The 26,476-nt window shown below is 36.4% G+C and overlaps 1 protein-coding gene across 13 annotated transcripts in view; it reads left to right on the top strand.

Moving 5' to 3' along the window:
- Window positions 1-26,476, top strand: part of CDKAL1 (CDKAL1 threonylcarbamoyladenosine tRNA methylthiotransferase) — a 316,695-nt gene that overhangs the window by 121,950 nt on the left and 168,269 nt on the right. For all 13 annotated transcript variants that reach the window (XR_014943540.1, XR_014943539.1, XM_085540130.1 and 10 more), the window contains one exon: window positions 4,183-4,286. Coding sequence is in view for 6 of the 13 variants with exons in the window: in XM_015854755.3 (XP_015710241.1) it covers window positions 4,183-4,286 (104 nt within the window). In the remaining 7 variants the exon portion in view is untranslated. The remainder of the gene's footprint in view (window positions 1-4,182; window positions 4,287-26,476) is intronic.

The following is a 26,476-nucleotide window of genomic DNA, read 5'->3' as shown; positions in this document are numbered from 1 at the left end:
TTTGTACATACCCCAACTTCAGAGAAGTCCTGTTTTTATCACATGGAAACTTGCATTGTAACATTGAGTGCATCTTTGCAGCATAGCCATTATGGCGCACGCCCAGGCTCCGTGAACAAACCAGGATTTCTGTAAACAAACAGTATTTCTGTAATAATGTGGTTTGCTGCTTAGACTGATTGGCCTTGATGAGAAATAGCTTGCCCCTGTTTCAAAAATGCTTTGAATTCCAAATCTGTTTTAAAGTGAAAACACACTCATAGGCTTTTAAAGGAAAATATCTTCCATGTTGTAGTGGATTGAAAAGCTCTATTGTAAAATGTACAAACTTCAACAATGTATCCTGAAAGCAAGTCAGGCATAATAGGCATATTTTCTCTTCCATACACTATTTTTGCCTTGGTCTGTTGCAATTAGGCTTGATGAGATTTAAAAATTTTGGAAGTGCAAAGTAGCATTTCTTGAGGTAACATATTAATAAATATTCATCGTATTTAACTCAGTACAGGGGGCTATTATGATTGCAACACTTGCATCCTAAGAAGAAAAATGTTTGTAGAGTTCTACCTGCTCTTGTTCAGCAAGTTTTGAGTAGCATCCTTCTCCCTTTCACCTGTAGGAAGTACGTATTTCTCCTTTGTCACAGAAGAATTTTTCCACTTGCTCACATTGCAGAGCAATTTACATTTGATACAAATGTAAATGCCTAAATCTTTTCTGTGGACTGTATTTTGAAACAAGCAAGTCGTTTTCTCAGGAGGAATGCTTTATGCAAACACAAAACACTTGGCTGCCTAAGGAAGTCTGGTAAGTGCAGAGAAAAGGTGTGGGTGACTGCTAAGAGCAGTCTTTTTGCATTTGTACTGATAAGGTGGTCCAGCTTAATATTAGAGGTACTGTAGTAGTGGTGAAATTTTTTTGATAGGTCAAACTTCATTAAGCCTGATATTTGTGTAATTAGTCAGATCTCATAAGTGCAGATATTAGTAAATATTTTGAGTCAGCTGTGGTTAATGGCATTTTAGTTCCATGGAATTCTCATCTAGGAGAAGATCATCTCATGACTGATTTTTTTTCTTTTTTTAGAAGCTCATTAGTGTGATACCAACCCAGTATTTACTGGATTATTCAGGAAATTAAGAGGGCAGTGTTGTCTTCCTTGCTCCACATTAACTACCCAACCACCCACAGTGCAGCAGGGATCTTCTGTCATATGACACTGGGGCAGCTATGCAGCTTTCACATCTTGCTCACAGATGTCTGTTCTTGGTCAATCACAGTAAATGTGAGTGAACAGCACGCTAATTGCACATCACAGTCTGTAATTGAACTGTTTTATGATCCTTGAGTGAAATATGTCTTATACTCATTTCTGAGAGTGGAATCCTGTCTTCGCTAAACATAGTGGCACAAGTCCTTTTAATTTAAGAGGAACCAAGATTTTGCTCCTCATCTATGTTATTCTCATCTGCTGCTGAAATCCACCGATTAGTCACACTGAAGGAAAGTCCTTCTTTTTCTGCTCTGTCATGAGTATTCTTATTTATAATTAGTTCCTTCTGCAATGGGTAGCCTTTCAAGTTAAGTGTGTGCTTTAGGAGGAATATTATTATACTGAAAATAGTTTGCTTTTTTAGAAAAGAGTCTGCTTAAAGTAATGCACGACTTAAGCCATGTATGAGTTCAACAATGTGAAGTCCACTGTTCCCTGTATTAATAGGAAGTAATTTTTACAGACCAAGTATAAATGCTCGAAGAAGGTTTCAGTTTTAACACAGAGCAAAATACTACTTGCAATTACAAGCCCATTGGTTATTTATGTTTGTGTATTTGATTTGTAGTTGTGATGAAGGCTGATTTTTAAGGAGAGTTTTACCTGCTGGGCTGATTTTTGGAGAGCCTCTTACTGGTGGATGATACTTTGAGAGACACAATGTTCAGATTCTCAGAGTTTCTTACAGCACCTTTTGCAGTTTGTAGGCTGTGGTCTGAGGATGTGGCAACATGGATGTGTGAATAATTTGTTATGTTGGAAACCTGGACCAGAGTTAGGCTTGCTTGAGATTTTTTTTTGGGGTGGGAAACATCTACAAATACTTTGTTATACTTGTGGTTTTGTTAGAGTTTATACTTTTCAGAATGTAATGCTAAAATCTGTGAAAAGTTATTAGTACAGGAACTTTACAAGTGCTTAAAACCTGCTTCTTTGTTAACTGCAATCCAGAAGATTAATTATGTTCATACTGGGCGTTAAAACTATGATACAAGTAGGTTTTGTAAGTTTTGTTGTTGTTTGCTTTCTGAAATGGATCCTTTTCTATATTACATTGAAGTCTGTCTCATTTTGTTGTCATAATGTGAGGTCTCTGACTACCAGAAGAAACAAAAAAAAAAAAAAAAGACTAAATTATGGAAGTATTAGACAATATTTTATGATAGAGAGAGTTGATACTGCAAAATTTGGTAGAAAGTCTGCTTCCAAATCCCAGCTTCCATCTCCCATCCAAGAATAGATCAACAGACTCCCTAAGGTCATACGTAGATTACAGTAATAAATCTCTTAGAAGCTACCCTACTTAATACTGTGAACATTTGGAGAATGACTTCCCCTCCTTTTTTTCCACTTGCTACACAATTCCATTCTCCCTGTGTGACCAAGATTATTGCAGCATTAGAAAAAAAAGAAAAAGAAGATATTATTGTATATTTCAATTAGCCTAGAACTTATACTAAGGAGTATTTGCTCATAGGACAATTCTGAAGGTGCACAAGCAACTGGTTTACATTCTTTCCTATGAATATGTCTGCGCGCTTTTTGTCTGTTTCTTGATATTATGTTGTAGATAGAATAGGCAATTAGACATGAATAAATAGCTGTTAGGTCATGTAGAGAAGGACCATTGACCAAAGATATGAAACTTCTCCTCAAGGTTCAGAGATTAATAACTTCATTGCTTGGTGCAAATGCTTAGAATTCAGTTCTCTTAATATTTAGTACTCCTTCTGTAGAGCTTTTCAAATGCCAGTACCCAAATATAGAGCAAAATACATACATTGAGTAATATATAGATGAATTGTGCGTAAGTTGTAAAAAAGGAAGAAGTAATATGCTGCTTTCTTTAACTTCACTATAAATGGACTACAAAAGGAATAAGAAATTTCATGCAAGTAGCATAAATAATCCTTTTTAGCACGCATTGATACTAGTTTAGATTTGGCTCATTTATTTATATGAGATTAGTGGGATAATGCTATTCATATTCTGATCTTTGCATGCAAAGCAAGTAACTGAGGTTTTTGTAATTGAAAAATAAAATGAAATGTATAGGCCCACGAACAGTTTGTAAAGAAATTCAAGAAACAGAAGACCCAAAATACCAATAGGCAGGGAGTTACAGCTGTTGTATTTTTTTTAGTGCAGTTCGATCAGCTTGGCAGGGATTATATTGATACCCTACGGAGAAAAATGATAGTAATGCAAGTTGGGCAGTGTAACCCGTGTAACCAAATTGGCATACCTTCCTATGCTAGCACTCTCACTATTTTGTTCCAGTTTTAGTTTCCGTTATGAAGAAGTATTTTTTTTTTTTCCTTAATGTCAACTTGAATATTTACAGAGACTTCCTGCATTTAACGATGTAATGTTATAATATGTCACTGAGCGATATTGCGGCTTTATTTCTGATGGTGTAACTTACCAACTTGAGGTCTTTGTATCCATCGTTTACTTTGTGCTTTTCAGACTGTGAAGCAGATGACACAGAGCTGAGTATATTCTGGAAGACTTCCGTTCTACTTTTTGTGCTATTTAGATCTACTGCCAAGGAATAAAATCAGGACTTTATCTTAAACATCAGTGTTACTGAAGTTACAGCTTTTTATTTTGCTTATGATGCAGTTACACATCTTGAAGGTCTAAAAAAGTTTTGTTTTCGTGAAGGGTTACATGAAATAAATGAATCCTTTGAAATGGATAAATTTTTTTATCCTCTTCGTAGATGTAGGAAATAATCTATGGAAGTAGGATAGCAAAACACTCTTCAAATCAACTTAGTTACTTTAAAACAAAATATTACTATTTTTAATGTAAAAGCTCATTCTCCCTGATATTCCTTATAAATACAGTTTATGCACATTAAGTCTTTCTTGGCAAGAAACTGAATATTTTCATTTCCTAAACAGGTGTCTCAATGCATGTACTTACTGCAAAACTAAACATGCCAGAGGAGACCTAGCAAGCTATCCCATTGAAGAACTAGTGGATAGAGCCAAACAGTCTTTTCAAGGTAAGAGATTTTGTCCCTTCAATAGAAGTTAGTCCATGAAGTCTACTAGGTCTTATTTTCACTTGATACAATATGGCCTTATTACGATTTTAGTGTTCTTGATATGCTGTGGCTGTGGGTGCCTTTGCAATAGAAAGCCTTTATGTCTTTATGTTGGGTGCAATTATCAAGAACAGCATTTCATTTTGATTTTAGGCTTGCTCAGATGAAATTCATCCAAGTGTTTTGTTATGGGCATAGTATAATGTATGGCCATTTTGCTTTATTTCCACTTTCTTAAAAGGAAATACTAATTTTTTTCACACAACAATAACAGTGAATTTCATGAACTTCCTTAGGATCCTGAAAACACTTTTGAGATATACTGCTTTTTCTGGTAGTGGGTTTCTTTAAGGAGTTCTGGGATGTTTTTGTGAACCATACATAGTTTTAAGTAGTCAGACTGCTTTTAACGTCAGTAGAGTATCTGAAATGAGCTCACATGAATCCACCTAAACATCAAAGGTTTTTCATGTGGTACAGTACTTCTCTTGCTGCTTAGATGTGCACAGTTAGCACAGTTGCTGTGAATTAAATTCCACGGTGATAGACAGGAATCCTGTCGTATCTCAGGATTCTTATTTTAGGACAAGTCTTTAAAATTGATATGAATTTGATGAATACTGATGAATTTAGTAACAGAAATATGAGATGTATAAATACACTTAATTGGAGGAGAAGCAGTTTGAGAAACACATCGTATAAGGTTACAAGTTTCAGCACTACAAGACATGATTTTTAAATCAGTAAGTAGTAACTCTGCAGGAGAAAATCTTCATGGTGATCAGTATGCAAAAACCTTTCCTGGTAATAGCATGATGAGTAGGTAGGAAAGGACTGCTACATTCTTTTCATCCAGGTATAACGTAGGAATAGTGTTAGCACTGAATATCTTCTGAAATGCTCCAAAGAAACTTTTCAACAGTAAAATACAGCAAAGAATTGGAAGATAAGTTATGAATAACACAGGCAGGATTATGGCCTTAAGTAGATTAGTATTTAAATTTTGTTTAGATTGCATAGAAAGAAAGTAATTCAAGCCTTGTATGTGGCGTTGGAATTGCATTATACATGCCATAAAGTCCACATTGAATTAACATATTTGCATGATATAAAAAGAAGGAAAACTCTTGAGCTCTGTTAGCATTTGCAGTCAATAAATGGGAATTTTTGGCTTGTAGTTTGAACTTAAAGAACTGTAAACTTGGATTGAAAATTTAATAATTTAATTCATCTGTTTTATTGTGGCTCTTATTATAAAAATTGACTCTCTCAAAATAACTTGATTTTTAATGGAAAAAGTTGCCCTTAAGCTATTGTTTTGAAATTTCTCACAGAAATGCTATGACGTGTCTCACAGCAGGCATCTCCAAGGGAGTTCTATTCTTATTTGGCCTTCTGCTATTACCTTTGTTAGAGGAAATAAGGAAAGAAGCAAATACCGAACTGTAGACTGAGAGGCTTTGCCTCAAGCTTCCACATATTAGAAAACAGTAATGAAATAGTCAGATACTTAATTTGGAGTGTATGGAGAATTTATTACTGCCAGCTTTCTGCAGCTGGGTTGCAGAAATTCTTCATCAACCGCAGTGAAAGACCTAAGCAATTCAAACCCAGCGTTTAAAATCATTGCTGTGTTATTGAAGCCCAATTGCTTCTACAATCACTTCTGTTTTTTTCAGAAGTTGTGTTGATGAAACTTGAGTGAAAAATACAGGGAGCTGCAGATACATAGTGTAAAGGTTTTCCACTTAGAAATTTATCATGGGAGAATTGAAGTGCCTTAGAAAAAGCAAAAAAAAGCATAAGATGATTTTTTATAACTACGTTATCCAGTCATGTAAGGAATGGGAGGCTGGAATAATTCACAGTGTTTTGTACATGAGTAGTCTTACAGAGTGCAACTTGATAAGGCTCGAAGGTGAGATGTTTCAGTTAATGAACACATCAAAAGTGGTTAGAGAACTGTATTGAAAGGTATATTGAGATAGGTCTTTAAATCTTAGCACTGAAATAGCTCTCTAAAATACTTTATTCACGTAATCCTACTTAGTTGCTATTTGCCACCTTGTCAATAATTCTAACAGCAATACATTCACTGTTGTGGTAAGATGTTCGTGGTTTTAAATCAATCATTTCTGTACTACAGGTTTCTATAATCTAGGTTGGAAATATTTATGTGGCAAGTATTTCTGAACTATACTATATGCAGTGTGATTTTTCTGCAAGAAGTCAAGTAGTCTCTGGTTCAGTCTAGGACTACACATTGCAAGTTTTACTGCTCATAATGATTTAACTGTGACAACACATGTAAAGTGTCTTACAGACAGGTTTTGATGCTTGGCACTAAGGCTACTTCTGAAGATTTTTAACTCCTCTTAGGAGTTAACTGAACTCCTTCCAGGTCTCTATTTTGTGAAGATATTAGAGTATTCTAAAAACAGAACTTAACACTCTGATGGTTACTAGATGACAGCACATGTTCAGATCATTTCTACAAATGAAAACTTGATTAACTCGATTACAAAGAGATCGTGACTGCCCAGATACTTTTCCAGCCAGTGAAGAAGACCTGTCTTTGTAATTCTTTCTTTCTGCATCTTATTTTTATATCTTAAACTCAGTATAATAAAAAAATGAAATGTATTACAAGTTCCTAGTGCATTTTGCATGCTTTCAGAATGCATTGAAATAAGTTTCTATGAATTATTTATATATATTCTCAGGCTAAGTTTGTTTATGTACTTCGTATGGATTTACATCTCCTTCCCATCTCCATTGTAGTTTTCAATTTGTCATTGGCATGAAGTTGAAATATTCATTAAAATTATTTTTAACAAAGATTTTTTTTCAACTCCCATTTGACTATGAAAGTAGAATATTGAAGCTTTATCTGTTTAGCTTCAATCTTTTATTTCTGTCAATTTCAACTTTCAGTAGGTAGTTGCATAATTTTGTGGACAATTTTATCTTGCATTAACAGCTAGTAAAAATGTTGCTATGTGAAGTAAAATGGTCCTTAGGTAAGCAACAAATGCCTTCTGTAAGGATGTTTATATGGAGAGTTCTTCCACAGCAGATAGTACAGTGCTTTGTGTCGCCAAGTTAATAGTATGCTTTCTCAAAGTGTACCATATCAAGTTCAGTGCTGTATTCTAGGAAGTCGTATTTGCAGTTATGAAAGAGTTCTTTCTATCCTTCCAAAAGCAACTCCATGTATGACTGTGTTTTTGCTCAGTTTGTGAAGTAGAAGGCTGGAGCTGCTGCCATTGGTGAACTGTACGGAAAGGAGACACACAAATTAAACAAGCCAGTACTTTAAATGTGTTGCGGAGCAGTGTCCAGGGAGGGGTAGCTTTGGTTGAATTGCAGGACTTTAAATAGATACTGGAATTTTCTTTGAAGAAATTTTAGTGGCTGTAGAAGATATATAACTAATATTGCTACCTGGTGATCTGCAAACTGAGCCTGTTGTGAGAGTCTTTCTGGGCAGATACAGCATTTTATACTGCCAACTATTTCTGCTGGTTCAGTGAATGAACTTAAAAATATAATTAGTTTCATGAAATTAGCTGTTAGTTCATGCTAGTTTACAGTGAAAATATACTGCATATGCCAGTAGAAAATTATTCTTCTTTAGCATTGCATGCTTCTCAAAAGCAGCAGTAGTGAGGGTGACAGTGGGTCACCTCTGCTGGTGCAGGTTTTTAAGAATAAATAATAGGTGGGAATGGGTGGAAATAAGTAGGAGTTATTACTTTCTGAGTGACCTGCAAGTATGCAGCCCAAGACAAGTCCACTTCACTCAATGCAGCCCAGGCAAGCCAAAAGGTTGGACACTCGTGTTGTACTCCATAGCAGCTTCTAGTTTTATGGTTAGCAAGAACTTTCACTGAGCTTACTTTGCTTCTATGTAATTTTAATATTTCCAGTTCAAATCATTGAACTATTTGCAATAATTAGGTTAATGTTGTTCTTGTATAAGTAGAAAGAAGAATTAGAAACAAGAAAATGTATTGACAATTTCAAGAGGCCTTAGGCCTTCATGCGATCAATCTTTTGCCTTTTGGTCACCTTTAAATATATAGTACTTCATTCAAAAGGATTTTATAGGGACATAGGTGAGCTGTTAGTTTTTTGTAGGCATGCTCCACACTTTTGGCTGATTCCATGCAGATATATATGTATTTTTTCCTTATTGCCAGATCTGCTGTGATACCAAGATGAGAAATGAGAAAGGGAAACCCCTTTTCTCTTTTGCTCCACGTGTTATTGTCTTTCTTTGGCCTTGATAGAGGTTTTAGTCCAGACAATCTGTTTAATCATCTATGTAGAGGCATCATGTATCAAATGTGTTGTAACAGGAAGTTAATTTGCCAAAAAAAATCTGTAATGTGCAAAACTGTAACTAGAGGCCCTTCACTTGCAAGGAAAAACAGATACACAAACAGTAACAGTGCCTAATTGTAGTGTCTAAGTGCTGTGTACCTTTACTGCAACAACAACAAAAATATGCAACAAATAACATGTGGAAATGGCCTCCAAGGGCATATAATGTAATAAGAGAAACAATAGAGGAGAAATACAGTAGAATAATATTATGTGATTACATTCAAGACGATAATTGGTTGGTCACTTTATTTACTGTTAGGACACTTTCATAGAGCCTTGTATGGAATGATACAGGAAATTTTTTTATTTAGGAAAAATAACATCGTACTACAAGGAATAGTAATTCATTTTGGGAGGGATTATGCTATTTAGCCAGTTATTTTGACACTTTTGCCAAAATATCTCACAGTATGACCAGATTACCTTTTTTTTTTTTTTGTTTGTTTCTTGTAAATCTCACCTAGTAATGCTGCTTTTTTAGTAGTCTCTCTAACTGTGCATGGGTTGTAGCTCAGTGTTGGAAAGTGGAATATAAAATGTATGTAAGTGCTTTTTTTGCAGGTCTGACTAAGATTCTACAGAGAAGATTCCACAAAACTCTAAGCTTTGGCAATTTAAAGAACCGTCAGTCTGTTTAACAGAGGTTATATTTTTATTTTTTCTTGAAGTGGAAAAAAATCCAAGCTTTTGTGATATTTGTTCTTTATAATTCAGTCTTCTCACTTATCTTTTTGCCTAAGTATTTGCCTGCTCTTTCTAACTCCTGTAATAACAAAAAAATAAATCTAGTTTCTCATTTTTGTGGGAAAAAAAAAACAAAAAACCATCACCAAAACAAGAACAAAACACAACCGTTTTTGTTTGAAGTAGAAGTTTAGTTTTAAAGATCCAAAACAGATGTAAGCAATTAAAAATACTACCTCATCTTTAGACTTAATGAGTTCTTTTCCTTGATCTTCATGGCCAGTTAGGCTTCTCATGCCTCTTTTGTCCCTGAACTGCCTAGTGGAAGCTGGGGGTGTGGAATTCCTTCCATTGTAAGAGCAAAGCAGTTCTGAGACCACATCATGAGGTTGAATGTGTTGTGTACAAGCTTGATGTGAGCCAGCAGTGGGCTTTTGCAGCCCTGAAGGTCATCAGTTTCAGGGACTGCATCAGAAGAGGGGTGGCCAGCAGGGAAAGGGAGAAACTGTCCCCTTCTACTATGCCTTTGTGAGGCCTTCTTTGGAGTACTGTGTCCAAGCCTGGGGCCTGCAGTACGGGAGAGATGTGGAGCATTTGGATTAGGTCCAGAGAAGGGCTATGAATATGATCCAAAGGCTGGAGCACCTCACCTATGAAGACAGTCTAAGAGAGTTGGGCTTCTTTAGCTTAAAGAGGAGACCACATGTTGACCTTCCAGTACTTGAAAGGAGCTTGCAAGCAGAAAGGGACCAACTTTTTATGCAGTCTGATAGTGATAAGACAAAGGAGAATAGCTTATACTAAAAGAGAAGGAATTTAGGTTAGATATCAGGAAGCAATTTCTTAGAGAGTGGTGATGCACTGGAACAGGCTGCCCAGAGAGGCTTTGGATTCCCCATCTCTGAAGACATTCAAGACCAGGTTGGATGGGATCCTAGGCAGCCTGATCTAGAGACTGGCAGCCTTGCCCATGGCAGGGGGATTCGAACCAGATGATCTATAAGGTCCCCTCTGATCTAAGCCTTTCCATGATTCTATGATTCTGTTCTGTTAGAACTGCCTACCTTTGTGGTTATAACTAGTGGAATCTGTCATTGTAGTTTCAGTGAAATGTCAGGAATTCAGAACATAATTTTATTGTGTTGTAAGAGAATAGAAAGCTGGAATGAGACTAAATAAGCTTATGCTTTTTTATTCATATATTTTCATAAATCTCAATGTGTGACGGTAATAAGTGATACAATTTGAATCTCTTACAATGCTGGCATTATAGTAATTCTGTATTTCTGCAATTTCCCAGGGCTGCTAGGTCAAGGGATTTGGAGGCATGTCAGGAAAACCAGATGGGGCAATCTGCCCAAGCTTGTGTATTATTTGATATTGTGTGTATTAAAGCTACTGAAACTATAACAGGAGTTCATTGTTGGTAACTGCTTCGTGGCTTTGAGGAAAATCATCGTTATTCTTCCAGTAATTTCACAGTGTCTGCTAAAGATAGAGTTTTGGGATCATCGTAACAGTATGAGTGTCGTTGGGATTTGTGGGCCTCCAGATCCCTGCTGGGTTCAAATGTGATATTCTTGAGGCATACACCTTTACATGGAGGCAGTAGTTGGGCAACCTGAAGGACCTCATACTATAGGAGATCTGTTGTTGTAGAAAGAGCTGAGCTGCCTGCATCATCTGACTGCAGCTCTATAACTAACTGTGCTGGACTGAGAGCAGCTCAGCTGTGAGAAACTTCCTGAGTTTGAGCTACATGGTCTACTTGAGCTGTAATATTCACAGATCTGAAACTACTGTGATTTTACTGTGTGTGGTTAGTATCACAACATATGTACCTTTTAAAAGACAAAATAATTTTTGGACCCATTAAAACAATACACTATTTTCTTCACCAGTTATTGAATTAGATTTCAGATATGCCTTTAGGTGCACAGTGGGAAGAAAGTGAGCACCCACCCATGCGAGCTGTGACTGTCTTCTTGCTGTTTAACATTATTAGTAATTTTCTGATTATAAACAGTACTTTGAAGTTACTTCTGAGTTATGTTAATATCTATTGGCTTTTGAATGTGAATTCTCAAAGGAAGGGTAATTGTTACTCTCTGTAGCTGTGTCTTTTGAGAACAACAGGCACACACTAATGTTGATGCTAGTGAAAAAATCCTCACAAATGCAAATTGTTTTATATTTGCTATGGTTTCATTTGAACTCAACCTATTGTCTATATGAATATTTCCCTTGATGCACTTTGTGTTTGTATTTATCTTATTCACAGAAGAGTTTTTATTCCCTTCAAAGCATTGGCAGCTAGTTTTTAGTCACTTTGACTTTTGCTATGAATTGCTGTGCCTTGAAGATATTCCCTGTCAGTAGACCTGAGAAATGGAAGAAAAAGCTCGATGCTGTATACATTTGACAGTGACGTAGGTGAAGATTCTTTGTGCTTTCTGTTAGGCCTAGAGCTTCCTCAGTAAAAGCTATTCAACCTGAGTGTGCTTTAGAATGCCTTTTTGAAAAGCTTGTTTGTTTTATAGCAAAGTAGTCTGTGCTATATTCTTAAAATTTGATTTTATGTTATTTCTTAGCTGCAAGTATATTGGAGTCTTAAGCTACTTGTAAATATTTGTTCTGTTATTGGAACTTGTGGTTCTTTGTTGGTAATACTTGTTTTGCTCCTGTATTTACTTCTAGTTTTGTAAGACCTTGGCTAGAAATACTCTCAAAACTTTATAATACTGTTATCACGACCAGCCTTGCATATTATGCCGCACACAGCTACTTAGATCTTTCCATTGCTTGTGTGAAAATAAGACAAGCCGTTGCATCTATAAAACTGATAGGACAACCAGAATTCACATTGCTAGCAAATAAGATGTGTTGTATTGTACCAGTTGCCTGCCAGGTGCACTATGGGGTCATCATTATTATGTCCAAAGGCAATTTATTCAGAATGCAGCAGTGATCTGTTTTATTTACTGATAAGTGGTCCCCTCCTGATTTGTTTGGTTCCTGGAGGAACGTGTATCAGTCACTTTATGCCAGCTAAAGATCCTTTTGGAAAGATTGTAGATGATATCTTTTGCTAATTTTTCTTTCTGTGCTGCAGGGATGTGAAGGAGAGCACTAATTTATTGGAGAACAAGAATTTTAACCTATCTGCTTTCTTACCATAAGGCTTACATGCTATCTGTATTTCTTTTTGGGTAACTGGTGGGCCACCTGCTTCTTAAAATGAAGAGTAATGTTAGATGTCTCATCCCATACAGGAATTCAAGTCATTAAATGAAACTAGAAAGGTTTAGAGCAAATTAAAATGGGATACTTAATCTCATAATATGGTTAAGTCTGGGAAACTCCCTTGCATGGGACGCAGTGAAAGGTTACATGTGTTTGGAAGAGATAGGACAGATGCATGGAAGAAGAATCTATTTTCTTGAACTACAAGCAAAAGTCCTGGGTGAGGGTTGCATTTGCTGAATAATTAGCAAATACTTTATGCTGCCTATATTTATACTTTGTTAAACTTCTTCTGTAGATGGCCTATGGACACAGGGCTGAACTAGCTTATACTCTATTCTTAAGCTGTGTTTCAACAAATATCTGATTTGCCCCTATTTTACCCTAGATAATGTGTACATCAACCTTTTAATACTGGTGTCTGCCAGTTCTTATAATGAAGGCTTAGCCTGCTGTGCATAGGTTGTTTTGTGTACAGTTGATATTCCTGTTACTTTGTGCAATATCCTTTTAAGTCAAGTACATGCCATCTCCCTACCTAATGCTGCTATCAGATGGAAACGTTCATTTAATAGGAAACTAAGAGCTCATCTGATCAGGTCTGAGTTAACTTTCTTCCAGAGTGCTTTAAAGTGTTCGGTGATTAAGTGAAAAAGCTGCAATTTACAAAGGCGAGGCACTTAAACATCAGACAACTCAACCTGCAGCAAATGTCAAGTGTAAACAACCTGTAAGTTATAAAATGAATTTATCCGATCTTTTATGCCATATTCACTGAATTCATAGAGAGATTTAAACTCTGTGAGATGACAAGTCCTGTTGTGACAGAGGAAAATGCTGAAGAAATACTAAATGTATCTTCTGAAAACCCGACTTGACATGGATGCTCCCAGAGACTCAGTTGATCGCTCTCGAGGTTAGCTGTTGTCCCTTCTTATTTTATCTTTGCTTGGGTATTTCCTACTATGATGAGACAAAAGTCAATACAAGTATTTTGTAGTCAAGTTAATACATGATGCTCTACTGGTAGCAGTTACTCGTAAAATAACATTTCAAGACTGCATAGAAGAAAACATTGCTTGCACACTGCTCTGGCATTACAGGTGGATTTTAATGCAATGTCAAAGTGGTTTGTCAGCATGTTTTTGAAGGAAAAAGGTACTGTGTAGTTTTTAGCAGCCTTCTGAGGGAAGCTAGTTATATTGTGTAGAACTGTTACTGACTCTAAATGTTGGACAAGGCACGGCTGCATTTGGCTGCATTTTTATTTCTCTCACAACTCCCTTTCATGTGAACAAGTCTCTAATGTTCATAAATTTAATCTTGTTATGAGTGTTAGAGAAGTGCTAATTTAGGTATAATTTGCACTTGCATATTAGAGAGCTCTGTGGTCTTTCTGTTCTAAGTCCCAAGGAAATAGTCTCTCAATCAAATGTTCTAAGAGTTTGTACAGCTTGCTGAGTTCAGACTTTTAACAGAGATAGTTTTTATATTCAGATTGCTTGTGTCTGGAAACAGATTAGTAGTTATCATGTTGAGTATCACAGAAAAAATGATCTGCTATATCAGGCCAAGAAAATAAGAGCTGTGATTTACAGATACGTGGGACTCATGATGTGCACACAAGGGAGTCTTGATAGCTTAAATTTCTGCTTTTTTTGATGCAGTGTGCATTGTGTTAGAAGTACTGATATTTGACATTGAGATGCTGTATATAAATTAGGCCTACAGGGTGTCAGTGAGGGCTCAGAACCTTCAGGAAAAATGCTTGGTTTACTTGTGAAGACCAATTGTGTTTGCTTTAATTTAGGGTAGTTGTATTTTGACCTGTTAAAAACAATTGGAGAAAAGCTGAGGTGTGTAGGGACCACTGGAAGCCATTTCATCCAAATACTGCTCAAATAGGGCCAACCTGCTTGTGCTTTGCTTTTATTTGTGCCACAAAGACAGAGAGGAAAGAAAAGGAAAAGTGACACTTGCTCTCCTAGTTTATTTGTATATCAGGTCAGATACCCATCATTAACTCTTAGCTGGAGCACAATTTAAATCTTGACAGACTGAGCCTAAACAGCATTTTGTTTTTTCAGATCAGCCAAAAGATAGGGAGAGAAAAATAAAACCTATTCCCAGTTCAGAAACAGTACAACAGCACTGAATAAATGTGTAACTGTTAATGAATAGCTATTTCAAATATTTACATGAGGCAAAAGAAAAGAAGATTGGCATCCAAGGCAGCTGTGCCCAGGGAGAGCTATTAAAAATAAACATGATAAATGATGTTCAAGTGCTCAAATAGCTGTCAAATATCAGGGGTACTCAAAAGTGAAAAGTGTTTACACTCCATGGCCATGCAGCTAGGCATTCTGGGAAGGAATATATTTTTTCCTCAGTTTTTTCAGATACTTAAGATGTGAAGAATAAAAAGGGAGAGTGAATCTAATGAATGTAGAACATTCAAGATACTTGAATTTTTGGGGCTTTTGCTACATTAAAAAAACAACAAAAAACAAACAAAACCAAAACATAGGTGAAGCTTATTTCAAACATCCAATTATTTCCTCACAGAACTGATTTCTTTGGTCTTGGTTCTTCATAAAAACTGTGTTGCATTTTATAATAAGTCGTGGATTTTGTTATGGCTCTTTCAAGTCTTCTGTATTGATAGTGGTGAAGAAGGTGTAGGTGAATTGTTACTTTGATTTGTAGGAATAGTGAAAAAGAATGTATATACATGGTAAACTCTCAACTTCTGTACTTCTATATACACAGATTTTTCGGGTTGTCTGGAAAGTATTTTTCATATCCATTTTCATTTCTGAGTTCAGTGTTTGACAGTTGACTACAAACTTGTTAGCAGATATTTTTGTACATTACTTTGAAACTGATTTCTTAGAAACTGTCAGGCTAGTGAGTCTCTTAAGACAAAATATATTGATGCCTTAACTTATGAGATGGACACAAATGCAAAGGACACAGGGAAAAATACTCCAGTTTTGGGATTTTTCTTGCTGCACTTGTGTTTGTGGTGGATGGTGCATTCTTTTCCCTTCCAAAATAATTCTTTCAAAGAAAGAATGATGCTAAAACTAGTAATCCATCTGTGCTTACAGATCATTTAAGAACTTGTATTTAAAGCGCAAGCAGATGTAGAATACGTGTAACTGGCACATTTTCATCGAAATGCTGCAAGAATTCATTGTATTACAGCTACGTGGGCTGCTGTCTTGCTTGTGCAGAAATTCTCATGTGCTAGCACTGGAATTCGCAGTGCAATACATATTAACTCATCTGACTGAGTCTGTCTTGGAAAACAATCGAAATAATATTCCAGTTCTATATCTGATGCCTTGGGCTTTCTAAGCAATTCTTAAGTGAAGTATGTGCTGATGATGTATTGAAGAGGAAGAAATTTCAAAGCAAGTCTTCGCTTAACCTGTACACATCTTTATTGTTAAGAATGTTGTTTAGCAGCTTTATCAGAGGACAAATTTAAGCAAAATCTGCTAGATTGACTTCCTATCAAATTATCTTGAAGTAATGTGATGGAGAAAAAGGGATTTGACCTCCCCCAGCCAAAAGCCAGTCGAAGCCTGAAAGCTTGGCTTTTTTTTACAGTTATATTTTTTTAATGTAACGAGAGGTGCTACCCATCAATATACAAGTGCATAACAGTGTAGTTTCCCGAAATAATCAAAAAAGACAGCAAGTCCTATATTGGTTTCCCTTATATGGAGGCTTCGTATGTCATTGGACATTGATTTGAAAGTTAACAAGATGTTAGGTAGTGAAATGGTTGGAGCTGTCAAGACCCAACATGTTTCTGTCATCCTTAGTTAAGCTTGCCTGTTGCCTGATTTCCTAAATAGATTCTGTGGTAGTGAGACAACTTTTTACGGCTACAGGATTGTAGTGTTGTGCTGCATAAGTTGCGATCCAAATAAATGTGCATTTTTGTGTTGTTCTGAAACAAAATTTGATAGATGTGTCATGTGAACCAGACCTCAGAAAAATGCAGGGCATTTTTGTAAACTTTAAGGCTGAGATCTCTGCATCACCCTTGAAATGTCCATGTGATTAGGGACCTAGGTGTTGAAGTAAGTATTTCTTTTCAACCTACTTAATGCTGTTCAGACAGGAGCAGGAGAGGTTTATGGTCTGGATTTTCCTGCTTCCAAGGTTGGAACGAGATGTTCCATCTTAGCGAGAAGTTTTTGAAAGCTTACTCTATGTTTAGCTAGTTCACCAAAATCTCTACTGCTTGGTCTTATATTGTAATCAAACAGAATACCCAACAATTCAATTTTCTGAGTTATTTAGGGAGAGGAATAAATGGAGAAGGAAAAGAAGTTGTTTTGAAAGCTTGTAGGTAAACAGTGAAGACAAAATGAAGTTCTCTACTGGGTTTGACCAGTGATACTTCTGCTGGCGGTGCTGTCTCTTGCCTGTGGTTGAAGATGTACATGGAGGGTACTTGGCTGCTTTCAGTGATTATTTACCTCTTTTCATCAATCAGAACCCTATTGTACAAGGTAGAAATGTAATAGACCAGATCATGTTAGTATCCATTTAAGGACCAGTTGCCTGCAAATTTATCTAAGGCATTTTGAACCTCCTAATAATGTGTGTCTTCATAACTTCTCCAACAGTATGTTCAGGCAGTCAACTGTCTCTACACAAAATATTTATCTTTTTCAAATTTTTCCTGCTAGCTGCACCTGGTGCCTTTGGTTCTTTGTTGTAGGATGTGATGAGCACTTGTTTTGCATTCAGCTTACCCAACAACTCCCTGATTTTGTATAAACCACAGATGTACTTTTCCTTTGGTCTCCACCTTTCCAAACTAAATAGCCACGACTTTTTTAGTTTCTTCTGATAGAGAAGTTGCTTCATCACCTTGATCATTTTAGTTGGTTGCCCTTCCTGGTGTATTTTTAAATTGATTGTCCTTTAAACATCGGTTCCTAAGTGCACACAGAGTCAAAATGTGAGTTCAGCAAAACTTTGTGATGGCAAAGTGGTGGCTTTAGACTTGTTGATTGCTTTCCTCATGATGACCACCATTTTGATGGCATTTTTGCTTGCTACATATTGTCTGAAATTAGAGAATTGTTGATCACAAGACTTTTAAGATAGGAGAGTATAGGTAAATTGATACTAATGTTATCACTACTGCTGTTAAAGTTTTTGGTTTTATATTGGAGGGGTTGGTTGTCTTCTCTACGCTTTTATTTCACTTATACTACAAATTTATAGAAACATCCTTACAACATTTGTACATCCATACATAATGGCCTTTTTTTTTTGGCTTAAATTGCAATGTGCTCAGTAACTTCAAAGTAAACTTGCTATATGTGGACAAAATGTGTGATTTTTAGTCTTTGCAAATACTCTGCAGAGCAGGAAAATCCAGTTCTTCCAGCCTTTTTTTTTTGTTCCAACTCCCTTTTCAGTTGCACAGTAGGAACCCTACTCATTGCAGGGTAGGCCTGTTCATTGTTTTTGGACAAGCAATAAGCTGGGATACTTTCCAACCAGGATCTGAACATCAGTAATAACTTTTTTGTAAAAATGTAGTGTTTGGCCTGCAGAGTCTCACTGGAATAAAAATGATGCTTGTAGCATTGATTTAACAGGGATCTGTATAGTGCAAGTATAATGCAAAACTCTTCTAATAATGCTTATAAGTAGAGTATTGCTGCATGTATTCAGACTAAAATTGGCGTGGGCAGTATTATTCATACAAGTTAATGTTGTACAGTGATGTGATTCTTCTGTAGCTGTTCTATATGTGATTGTTTAAAACGTGGTGACATGAATGAAATTCTCTATATAACACATTTTGTTCTGGCAAAATTTAATAAGTAGAATTTCTAGCTGCAGGATATGAAATGCAGAGTTCAGGAAACTTCTATGTGCAGTACCAGAAGAGTTCAGGTTCTTGTTGTACCTGAAGAAAAAATCTTCTTCAGCTCCTCTGGTATTCTAATAAAGCTTCTGGTTAATGTATGAAGATATACTTGATGTCTTCTGGAAGCACAAGTACTTCTGGATGATTTTACTTTGTTAATGGAAATAAATATATTTTCTTCTAAACCTTGTAAATGTCAAGGATACTACTACTACTGGAAAGCTGTAGCAGTCTTTACCATTTCTTCCTTAATTGATTTCTAGTTTCTGCAAGTACAGTTGATTTTTCTGCCTTCCATAATTGGAATAACTTTTTTCTACCCTTTGACATAGATAGGAGTCAGATTCAGTTAGTATAGCCAGAAAAGAAGTTTCTGCAAACATTACAGAAGTTGATTTCTTTATGCATATCTACTGAAGCATTCCACCACATACCCCGGGCTGAACGCAGCACACAGCTTATAGATGAGTTTGCCATATCTATAGTGGGCAGACTTTATCTCCTTCTAAACTGACTCAGTGAAATCACCCATTCTGATGTTTTGCCCCAGTTTTTCTGCTAACTGAAGAGGGGAGTGATACCTTCCACAGTGTTACTGTTCCCAGGGCCATTTCTTTTTCCTACTTAATTCTAGTACCTGCATCTGCTCATATTTCTCCCGGACTGCAGCAAAGAGGGGGAATAATAATAGTGTTGCAGAAAACCCTTAGGAACAGAGAAACTAATAAAACAAGGTATTAATTTCTCTGTTGCTGCTCTTTAAAAAAAAAACCTGTGGTGAGAGAGACAGATGAAGCCAGAGGTTCGCGAACATTAAACTTTCTCAGCTACTCAGCTTCCAGTTAGGCAGAAAGTACTTTGCAAACAAAGGGATAGAAACTTCCTTTGAGGTTTAGTCATCCAGATAGCAGTATTTGCTTATCCATGAGAGCCTGAATAAAAAGGAAACAAACGGACCTTTTTAATGCCTTGTTAGAAAACAAAATTAAATTATTTTTGGAAGATGGATGAAACATAATTTATGTGTAATATATTGAATACAATGCTTGATCCTTTAAATATTCCAAGCAGTCATACTGTCATACAGAAACACATCTTTTATATTTCTAGTATTCTGTGGGGAAAAATATTTCCAAAACAAATGATGAAATAAAAGTGCTTTGAGTTTTTAAAATCTCTTTCATGCTTGGTTATTATAAAGCACAATGTCTTCCATTGTGACTTAATTCTGAAAGTAATCAGAGCATAAAATACATATTTTGGTATTAAAATACCTGTGACATATGTATTTTTACAGATTGTAAGAATTTTATCTAGGCTTAAGGTTAGAGCAACAAAGTTATCTTTTCTTTCTCAGCTCCCCTCATCCTTGTGGAGAACTGTAACTCTCACTTTATAAGAATTTTTGCTCAATTCTTAAATGCATTTTAATCTATTTTTGGAATTTAATTATTTCAATTTGCGTGTTGGGTCTGTAAAGTCTCCTTAAGTTAATTGTTTCAGTTCTCCAGCTGTTTCTAAATAGCCATTGTGCTGATCAAGCACTTACTTCAGTATGTCCTTGATAAAATTAATGAAAGCATCTGTGGAAGTAGCAACAGCAGCTGCAGTGCCATATGGAAGCCAACTTCTGCTTAGCAGTATGATAAAAGAAATAGTTTTGTACTTGTACTGGAAACTAATGCTGGCTTACTTCTAGCATAAAAAGAATTGCACCTGCTAGAGCAAACACTGAGGCTTGCTGATTATATGTTCTTGTTAGTGTCATTGTTGCTGGTAAAATGGGAGTGATGTCATCCTTATCAAGCCCTACTGGCACCCTGCAGAGTGACAAATAATTTGCCCACTGCTGTTTATCAGCATGGGCCTTGTTTTAGAAGTGTCGAGAGTGCTGCATTTTCACAGTTGAATGCCATACAACTGCAGAGGTGTATGAAAATGAAAGGGATTGATACTTGTAATCAGCACACATAGTAACGGTTAAGGTGTAATGAAAAACAAGTGTGCATTTAGGGTAATTATATTGCTACCAGGTGGGGCCCTAGAGCTTTGCGTGTATAGAAACTGCTTGAGGCGGTGGATAATGCAGGAAGAAGTACTGCGGCACCATCTGCTACTTTCTCATTTTCTCATTAGTTCTTTCATGTCTCGAGCCTGGACTGCATAGTTTTGAACAGCACTTTGTCTTTTTGGTATCTCCTCTCCATTTAGTTGGGTCTAGCACCTAACAGTGGAGTGGATGTGATGCAATACAGCAGCTCTTGTAAGTAGAATGTAGTACTGCACTCTTCTTTTAGAGGTCTCCGAGACTTATGGTGCATGTTTTGTCTGATCTCCCAAAATGACATAGTAGAATATGTTCCTGTTATATTTTAAGGCAACCATATTTTTTTCTGTTTCTTTTTGTGTACTGGTCATGTATACTTGTTTGTCTTATATGGATAATGAAAAAATTAATAAGAATGCCTCCGGGCAGGACCAATCTGGAGCAACTCTATCTCTTGTTTGCTTCAGTGGAAATCTGTAGACCTTAAAATACTTGTGTTTCTTGTAAGTAAGCAATGGTAATAAGTGATTGATAGTAGAAACAGCTACAAATACTCACTGCTCCTTGGAATCACTACGAAAGCTGAAAAATGAGATCTGCTATATTCACTAATTTGTTTGTGGTAATTATTATAGGAAACTGGAACCTATATTTTCAAAATGCAATAGCCTCCAGGCTATTTGTACAAGTATTCTGAATGTCCCAAATGTGGTTGGTAGGCTTCACATGCAGTTTAGTTGCACATCTCACATGGAATAGGCTCAGTACATCTCTGATGCCTTTCATTCATCTGCATTTGTTGATGACTGACCTGTGCATTTACTTCATGTCTGGGAGTTTGCTACAAAAAAACCCCAGTCTTTTTAGTGCAGTTTCTGGAATGATGGCCACAGTCAGATTGTATTATTGTGAAATGCTTTGTAATTTATGTAGCTTTTCTTTTATAATACATGTTTTATACATCTTTGACATTTTTATTAATCTCTGCTTTTCCCTACTGAATGTAATTCATTACATAATTTGCACTGTTTGTTCCCTAATAAAAAAGAACATTGCTGAATCGGACTTATTTTCCTTTTTTTTTTTTTATTTTTTTGTTAATAGTTTGTGCCAGGGTCAGGCTCATAGTTATTGTAACTTCAGGCAAGTCAGTGGAGTAATATGTGGGATAAATTTCACCCAAGTTTTATTAAGGGAGCTGAGATTTAACCAAAACTTTTTATTCTACATTAGTAAAAAATAAAATGAAATAAAAGATGCGAGGTCAGTCTTGGTACAAAAACAATGTTATATGTCTGTGACTCCTGCTGACTATTTAGCATCAGTTAGCAAACAAACTCAGGTTTTGTAAGTTAATGCTAATTTGGAGCAGGGAACTGATTGTTCCTCTGTACTCAGCGCTGGTGAGGCTGCATCTCAAGTGTTGTGTTCAGTTTTGGGCCCCTCATTTCAAGAACGACATGAAAACCCTGGAGCTTGTCCAGAGAAGGAAAACGAAGCTGGTGAAAGACCTGGAGAACAGGTTTTATGAGGAGCAGCTGAGGGAGCTGGGACTATGTAGTCTGATGAAGAGAATGCTCAGGGGAGACCTTATTGCTCTCTACAACTTCCTGAAAGGAAGTGATGGTGAGGTGTGGTAGGACAAGAGGGAATGGTCTCAAGTAGCACCAGGGAAGGTTCAGGTTGGGTATTAGGAAGAATTCCTGAAGAGTGGTTAGTTGCTGGAACAGGTTGCCTAGGGAGGTGTGGTAGAGTCTATATCTGTAGAGGTGTTCATGAAATTCTTAGTTTTTGTATTAAGGGGAAATACTAGTGGTAGGTGGATGGTTGGACTGGATGATGTGGGAGTTCTCTGCTAATGTTGGTGATGCCATGTTTCTATGGAGGTAAACACAAAACCATTGAATTTTGAAAATTTTACTTCACTTAGAAAAATGATGGGAACTTTCAAAATGTGTATGTGTGTAACTGGAATGATAACTTGTGCTAGGAACAGAAAAGATAAATTAGTGTAAACTTTGAGTGAAAATGTTTTTGTGGATGGCAAAGCCATTCAGTTTTATCAGATCGACAGAGGCTTGTAAATTCTGAAGATTTTTAAGACATCTGTCACTCCTGAGAACCCTTGTGAAATGAAAGCGTGGGTGATCCATGGTTTAGAGTGAATTTAGTGATGGTCTTTTATCAGAGGAATGCATGAACATCATCAGCAATATGCCTGAGAAACTGTACAACGCTTGAACATGCGGTTCCTGATAGACCTTTTGCTTTGAATAATACAGTATGGTGTTTATCTCATTGATCTTACTGAAGTGGAACATTTGAAAACACTCAAGGAAAGCAGTGCACTTTTAATGTTGTTTTTGTCTTCCTATCACACGCAATGCTTTTTTTCTGTATTCAGATTCTGGGATTCAGGGTGATTCTCATGTTCTTGTTTCTTTCTGGGACAGCAACAAAAAGTTGGATACCCTGTTTCTAATTATTATTATTATTATTATTTTTTTAATATATGTAACCTTTAGAGCTGTAATTCTTAATGTCCACACATCTATCTTCTGTTCTTATGGAAACCCTGAAGACCATTGACCAACTTATCTACGTTGTTGTACTGTTGACAGTCCTGAGTTAAAGAACTGAGAATGATGGTGGCTTTTTAGCTGTTCTCGTAAGAAATAGCAAATTTTAATGCCTGATGTGGCAGTTAGCTTTTCTTCCTGTTGTATTCCCAGTGAGAAAGGGCATGTACATTTTAGTTAGGAGCTGCAACTTAGAAGTTGTATCTTACAACACCTAAAGAGCAGTAGGTTTCATTATCTTATTGTGTTTTGCTGACTGAAATAAAAGGGCCTTCATCCTGACTAAAAGATGACAGATGTTAACACTTGCAGAGGCCTTGTACCTCTGCAGCTAGACTCTTTGCTTACATGTACTCCAAAAATAATTCTATAGCATGACATTTACCTAGCACACATCAACATGTTAAGGCTCACCCTGTTCAGATGTAAGCAAGCTAAATCATCTCAGGTCAGTCCTGATAATAAAAATATACACAATCCCCCAGGTAAGTGAAGCCATCAAATGTGTAGGTTGCATTTGAGAGCTTTTTATGATCCTGCCTTTGTTTCTATTATGAAGAAGGGTGTTTGTATTCTGGACTTTTTTGTTTTGTTTTTGTTTGTTTGTTTTTAATGCCAATGGTGAAAGCCGTTGGTACTGTTTCTGTTGGTCTTGTCTTTGCTTGTAATATAAGGTGGCAACTGTCAGTAGCAATGGTGTTTCCAAGTTAAATGTAATCAGCAGCACTCAGACTCCAGGGAACTCTCTTCCCATTAGCCACCCTCCAAAATACATGCATTACATTCTCCAAGATCAAGGTTTAATTCTACAGCAGCTTCTGAAGGAACCAACAAAAACAAACCAAGCAGTAGATCGAAAAGAGTGTAGATCCTAAGGAAAATTTTTGATGCTTTAAACTGTAGTGGCTTCCACCTGTAGCACTTTTATTCCTAGAACAAAAACAGCCATTATGTTGAAAGCTGTCAATATGAGAAATCTGACTTGCATACGGCAACAAAAATGAGATTTATTTTTGCCTAGAACCCTTAGGTTGTCACAGGTAAAATAGCTTTTACTGCACAACTTTCTTGTGTAATAGCTTGATTGCTGTAAATACTTGGTGGTGCTAAGAAGAAAAGTTTTTTTGTTTTTTTTTTTATAGTAGACTCTAAAATATATTTACATCTTACAGTCTTCACTAAGATAAATACATGACGAGTACAGATAAAATTCATTTAATAATTGGACAGTAACTAGTGGAACTATTGTCACCCACTCTAGAGGAAAATGAAGTGCTACAAAGGTGGCATCGGTTGTGAAATGTAGGGATCTCTAGCTTCAACCTGAACATGAAATCAAGATGAACTGTTGCATGTTTTTGTCCTTGTTTGCTATTGTCTTCATCAGCATAAGCTGAATGGTTACAAAGTTTTTGCAAGGTTATGAGAAGGCAGATGGATGTGGGAGCAGGAGAGGGAAAGATTGATGCTGAGTGCACCGTGAAGAGAAAACATGCTGAATTGCTTGAGTCCTTGAACAGTACATGAACTTCTACTCACTGTTTTTGTTTTGGGATTCTGTAGTGAGATATTTGGTGTTTTGGCAGAGAAGAAGGGCAGAACTGATTTATGTCTGCCTGTTAGACTGAGTTCTGGCAATATGAAAAATGCTTAGTTCAAAATAATGTGCTTGTTTGTTGTTTGTTTTTTTTTAATTATTTGTGGATATTTTGTTGAATATATATTTGTAATGGAAACGTGTTTATGCAGAAATAGTTTCAGACTTTGATTCCATCTTTTCACCATACATTTTTGAATAATCACTTTCAAGTTCTGCTGCTGTTACTCTGTTTTCTTCTGGTCCTTAACTTGGCAGTTGTCATCACATCAAAGCTACCTACTGTACTTTGAAACAACAGTTTGTTTTTCTAATTTGTTGCTAGCAGTCAATTTTAATAATAGATTTCAATGTACGTCTCTCAAATTGGAGTACTTAAAGATATATGTGACTCATAGCATACTATAATTACTTGTGGATTAGATGAAATTAATTCTGAACACATTCTATGTGAACATAATGCAATTAGTTGAGATGAATTAGTTAACATATGAAGTATGGAGAGTGACAAGTTTTAATCCAGAAGAGGGCAGCAATGCTATAAAAAATAGTTTTGACTTGATTTTCTTCCTTTTTTTTTTTTGTCAGTAAGTCACGTATATATTCTGCTAATTGCTTGGATAGACTTCAAGATAAGTAGCATGAAGAAAGCCTGTTAACACCATTGCAGTGGTTACTATTTGAGTAGTATTTCTTTGAATGGCTTCTTCTTGCCAGAATATATTAACTTGAAGCAGCATATATATAGCGGGCTTGTGTTTTTTCCTCTTTTTTTTTCTTACTTTAAGCTATGTTTCCAGTATGAAAATTATTTAGAGAATGTTATGATAATTTCAGTTTTTATTGAGTCTATCCATAGATAACAATTGAGAAAGTCTTCTCTTTCTTAGCTGCCATTATCATATGCACTTTAACAAACTGAATATCAAGCTTTTTGATTTGCATTCTGTAAACATAAGTTGTGCTGGCCAAATATATTGGGTTGTATTTTAACAACTTCACTGTCATTGGGACATGGCTTCAGAAATACTAGTACATTACACAGGTGTACTAGAGCATATAAAGTGGTATTAAATACTTGCATGGAAACTGTAGTAAGGACCATATTAATTGGAAGGACTGAAATTTAGTTGAATTCTTTTTGGCACATCTGTTGTGGGGGAGGGAAACAAAAAGCAGCATCTTCTTTTTGGAGTGTATTCTAACAGGTAGTGAAAGAGGAGAATAGATATGCTCTGTTCTCTCTACACACAGGAAAGTAGGTCTTTTGGGGAAGGTGATGTCCCACATATTCCTATTATAGAAGCACATATTCTTATTATAGAACAGAGCTAATACTTGGCACTCAAAAGTGCTGATATATTCTTTAAGTGAGAGGGAAGAGGGGACAAACAAGTGTGCATTGCTTACTTTGGTACTGAGACAAAATCTGAAGAATGACTGGAATGATTTTTGTTGACCTAGACAGACTCCAGCAGTGGGCTCAGGAGAGTGTCATGAGGTTCACCAAATCCATTGCAATAACTTGCACTTGGGTCACGGCAACCTCTGCTGTCAGTACAAGCTGGAGGACAAAAGGATCAAGTGCAGCCTTGCTGAAAAGGACTTGAGGGTGCTGGTGGATGGCAAGCTGGACATGAGCCAGCAATGTGCCCTTGCAGCCCAGAAAGCAACCCGTACCCTGGGCTGCATCAAAAGATG

This window comes from Coturnix japonica, chromosome 2 (genome assembly GCF_054131305.1).
Source record: "Coturnix japonica strain WE chromosome 2, WE-NBRP24, whole genome shotgun sequence".
NCBI lineage: Eukaryota > Metazoa > Chordata > Aves > Galliformes > Phasianidae > Coturnix > Coturnix japonica.
This window is presented reverse-complemented; position numbering and strand designations above follow the sequence as displayed.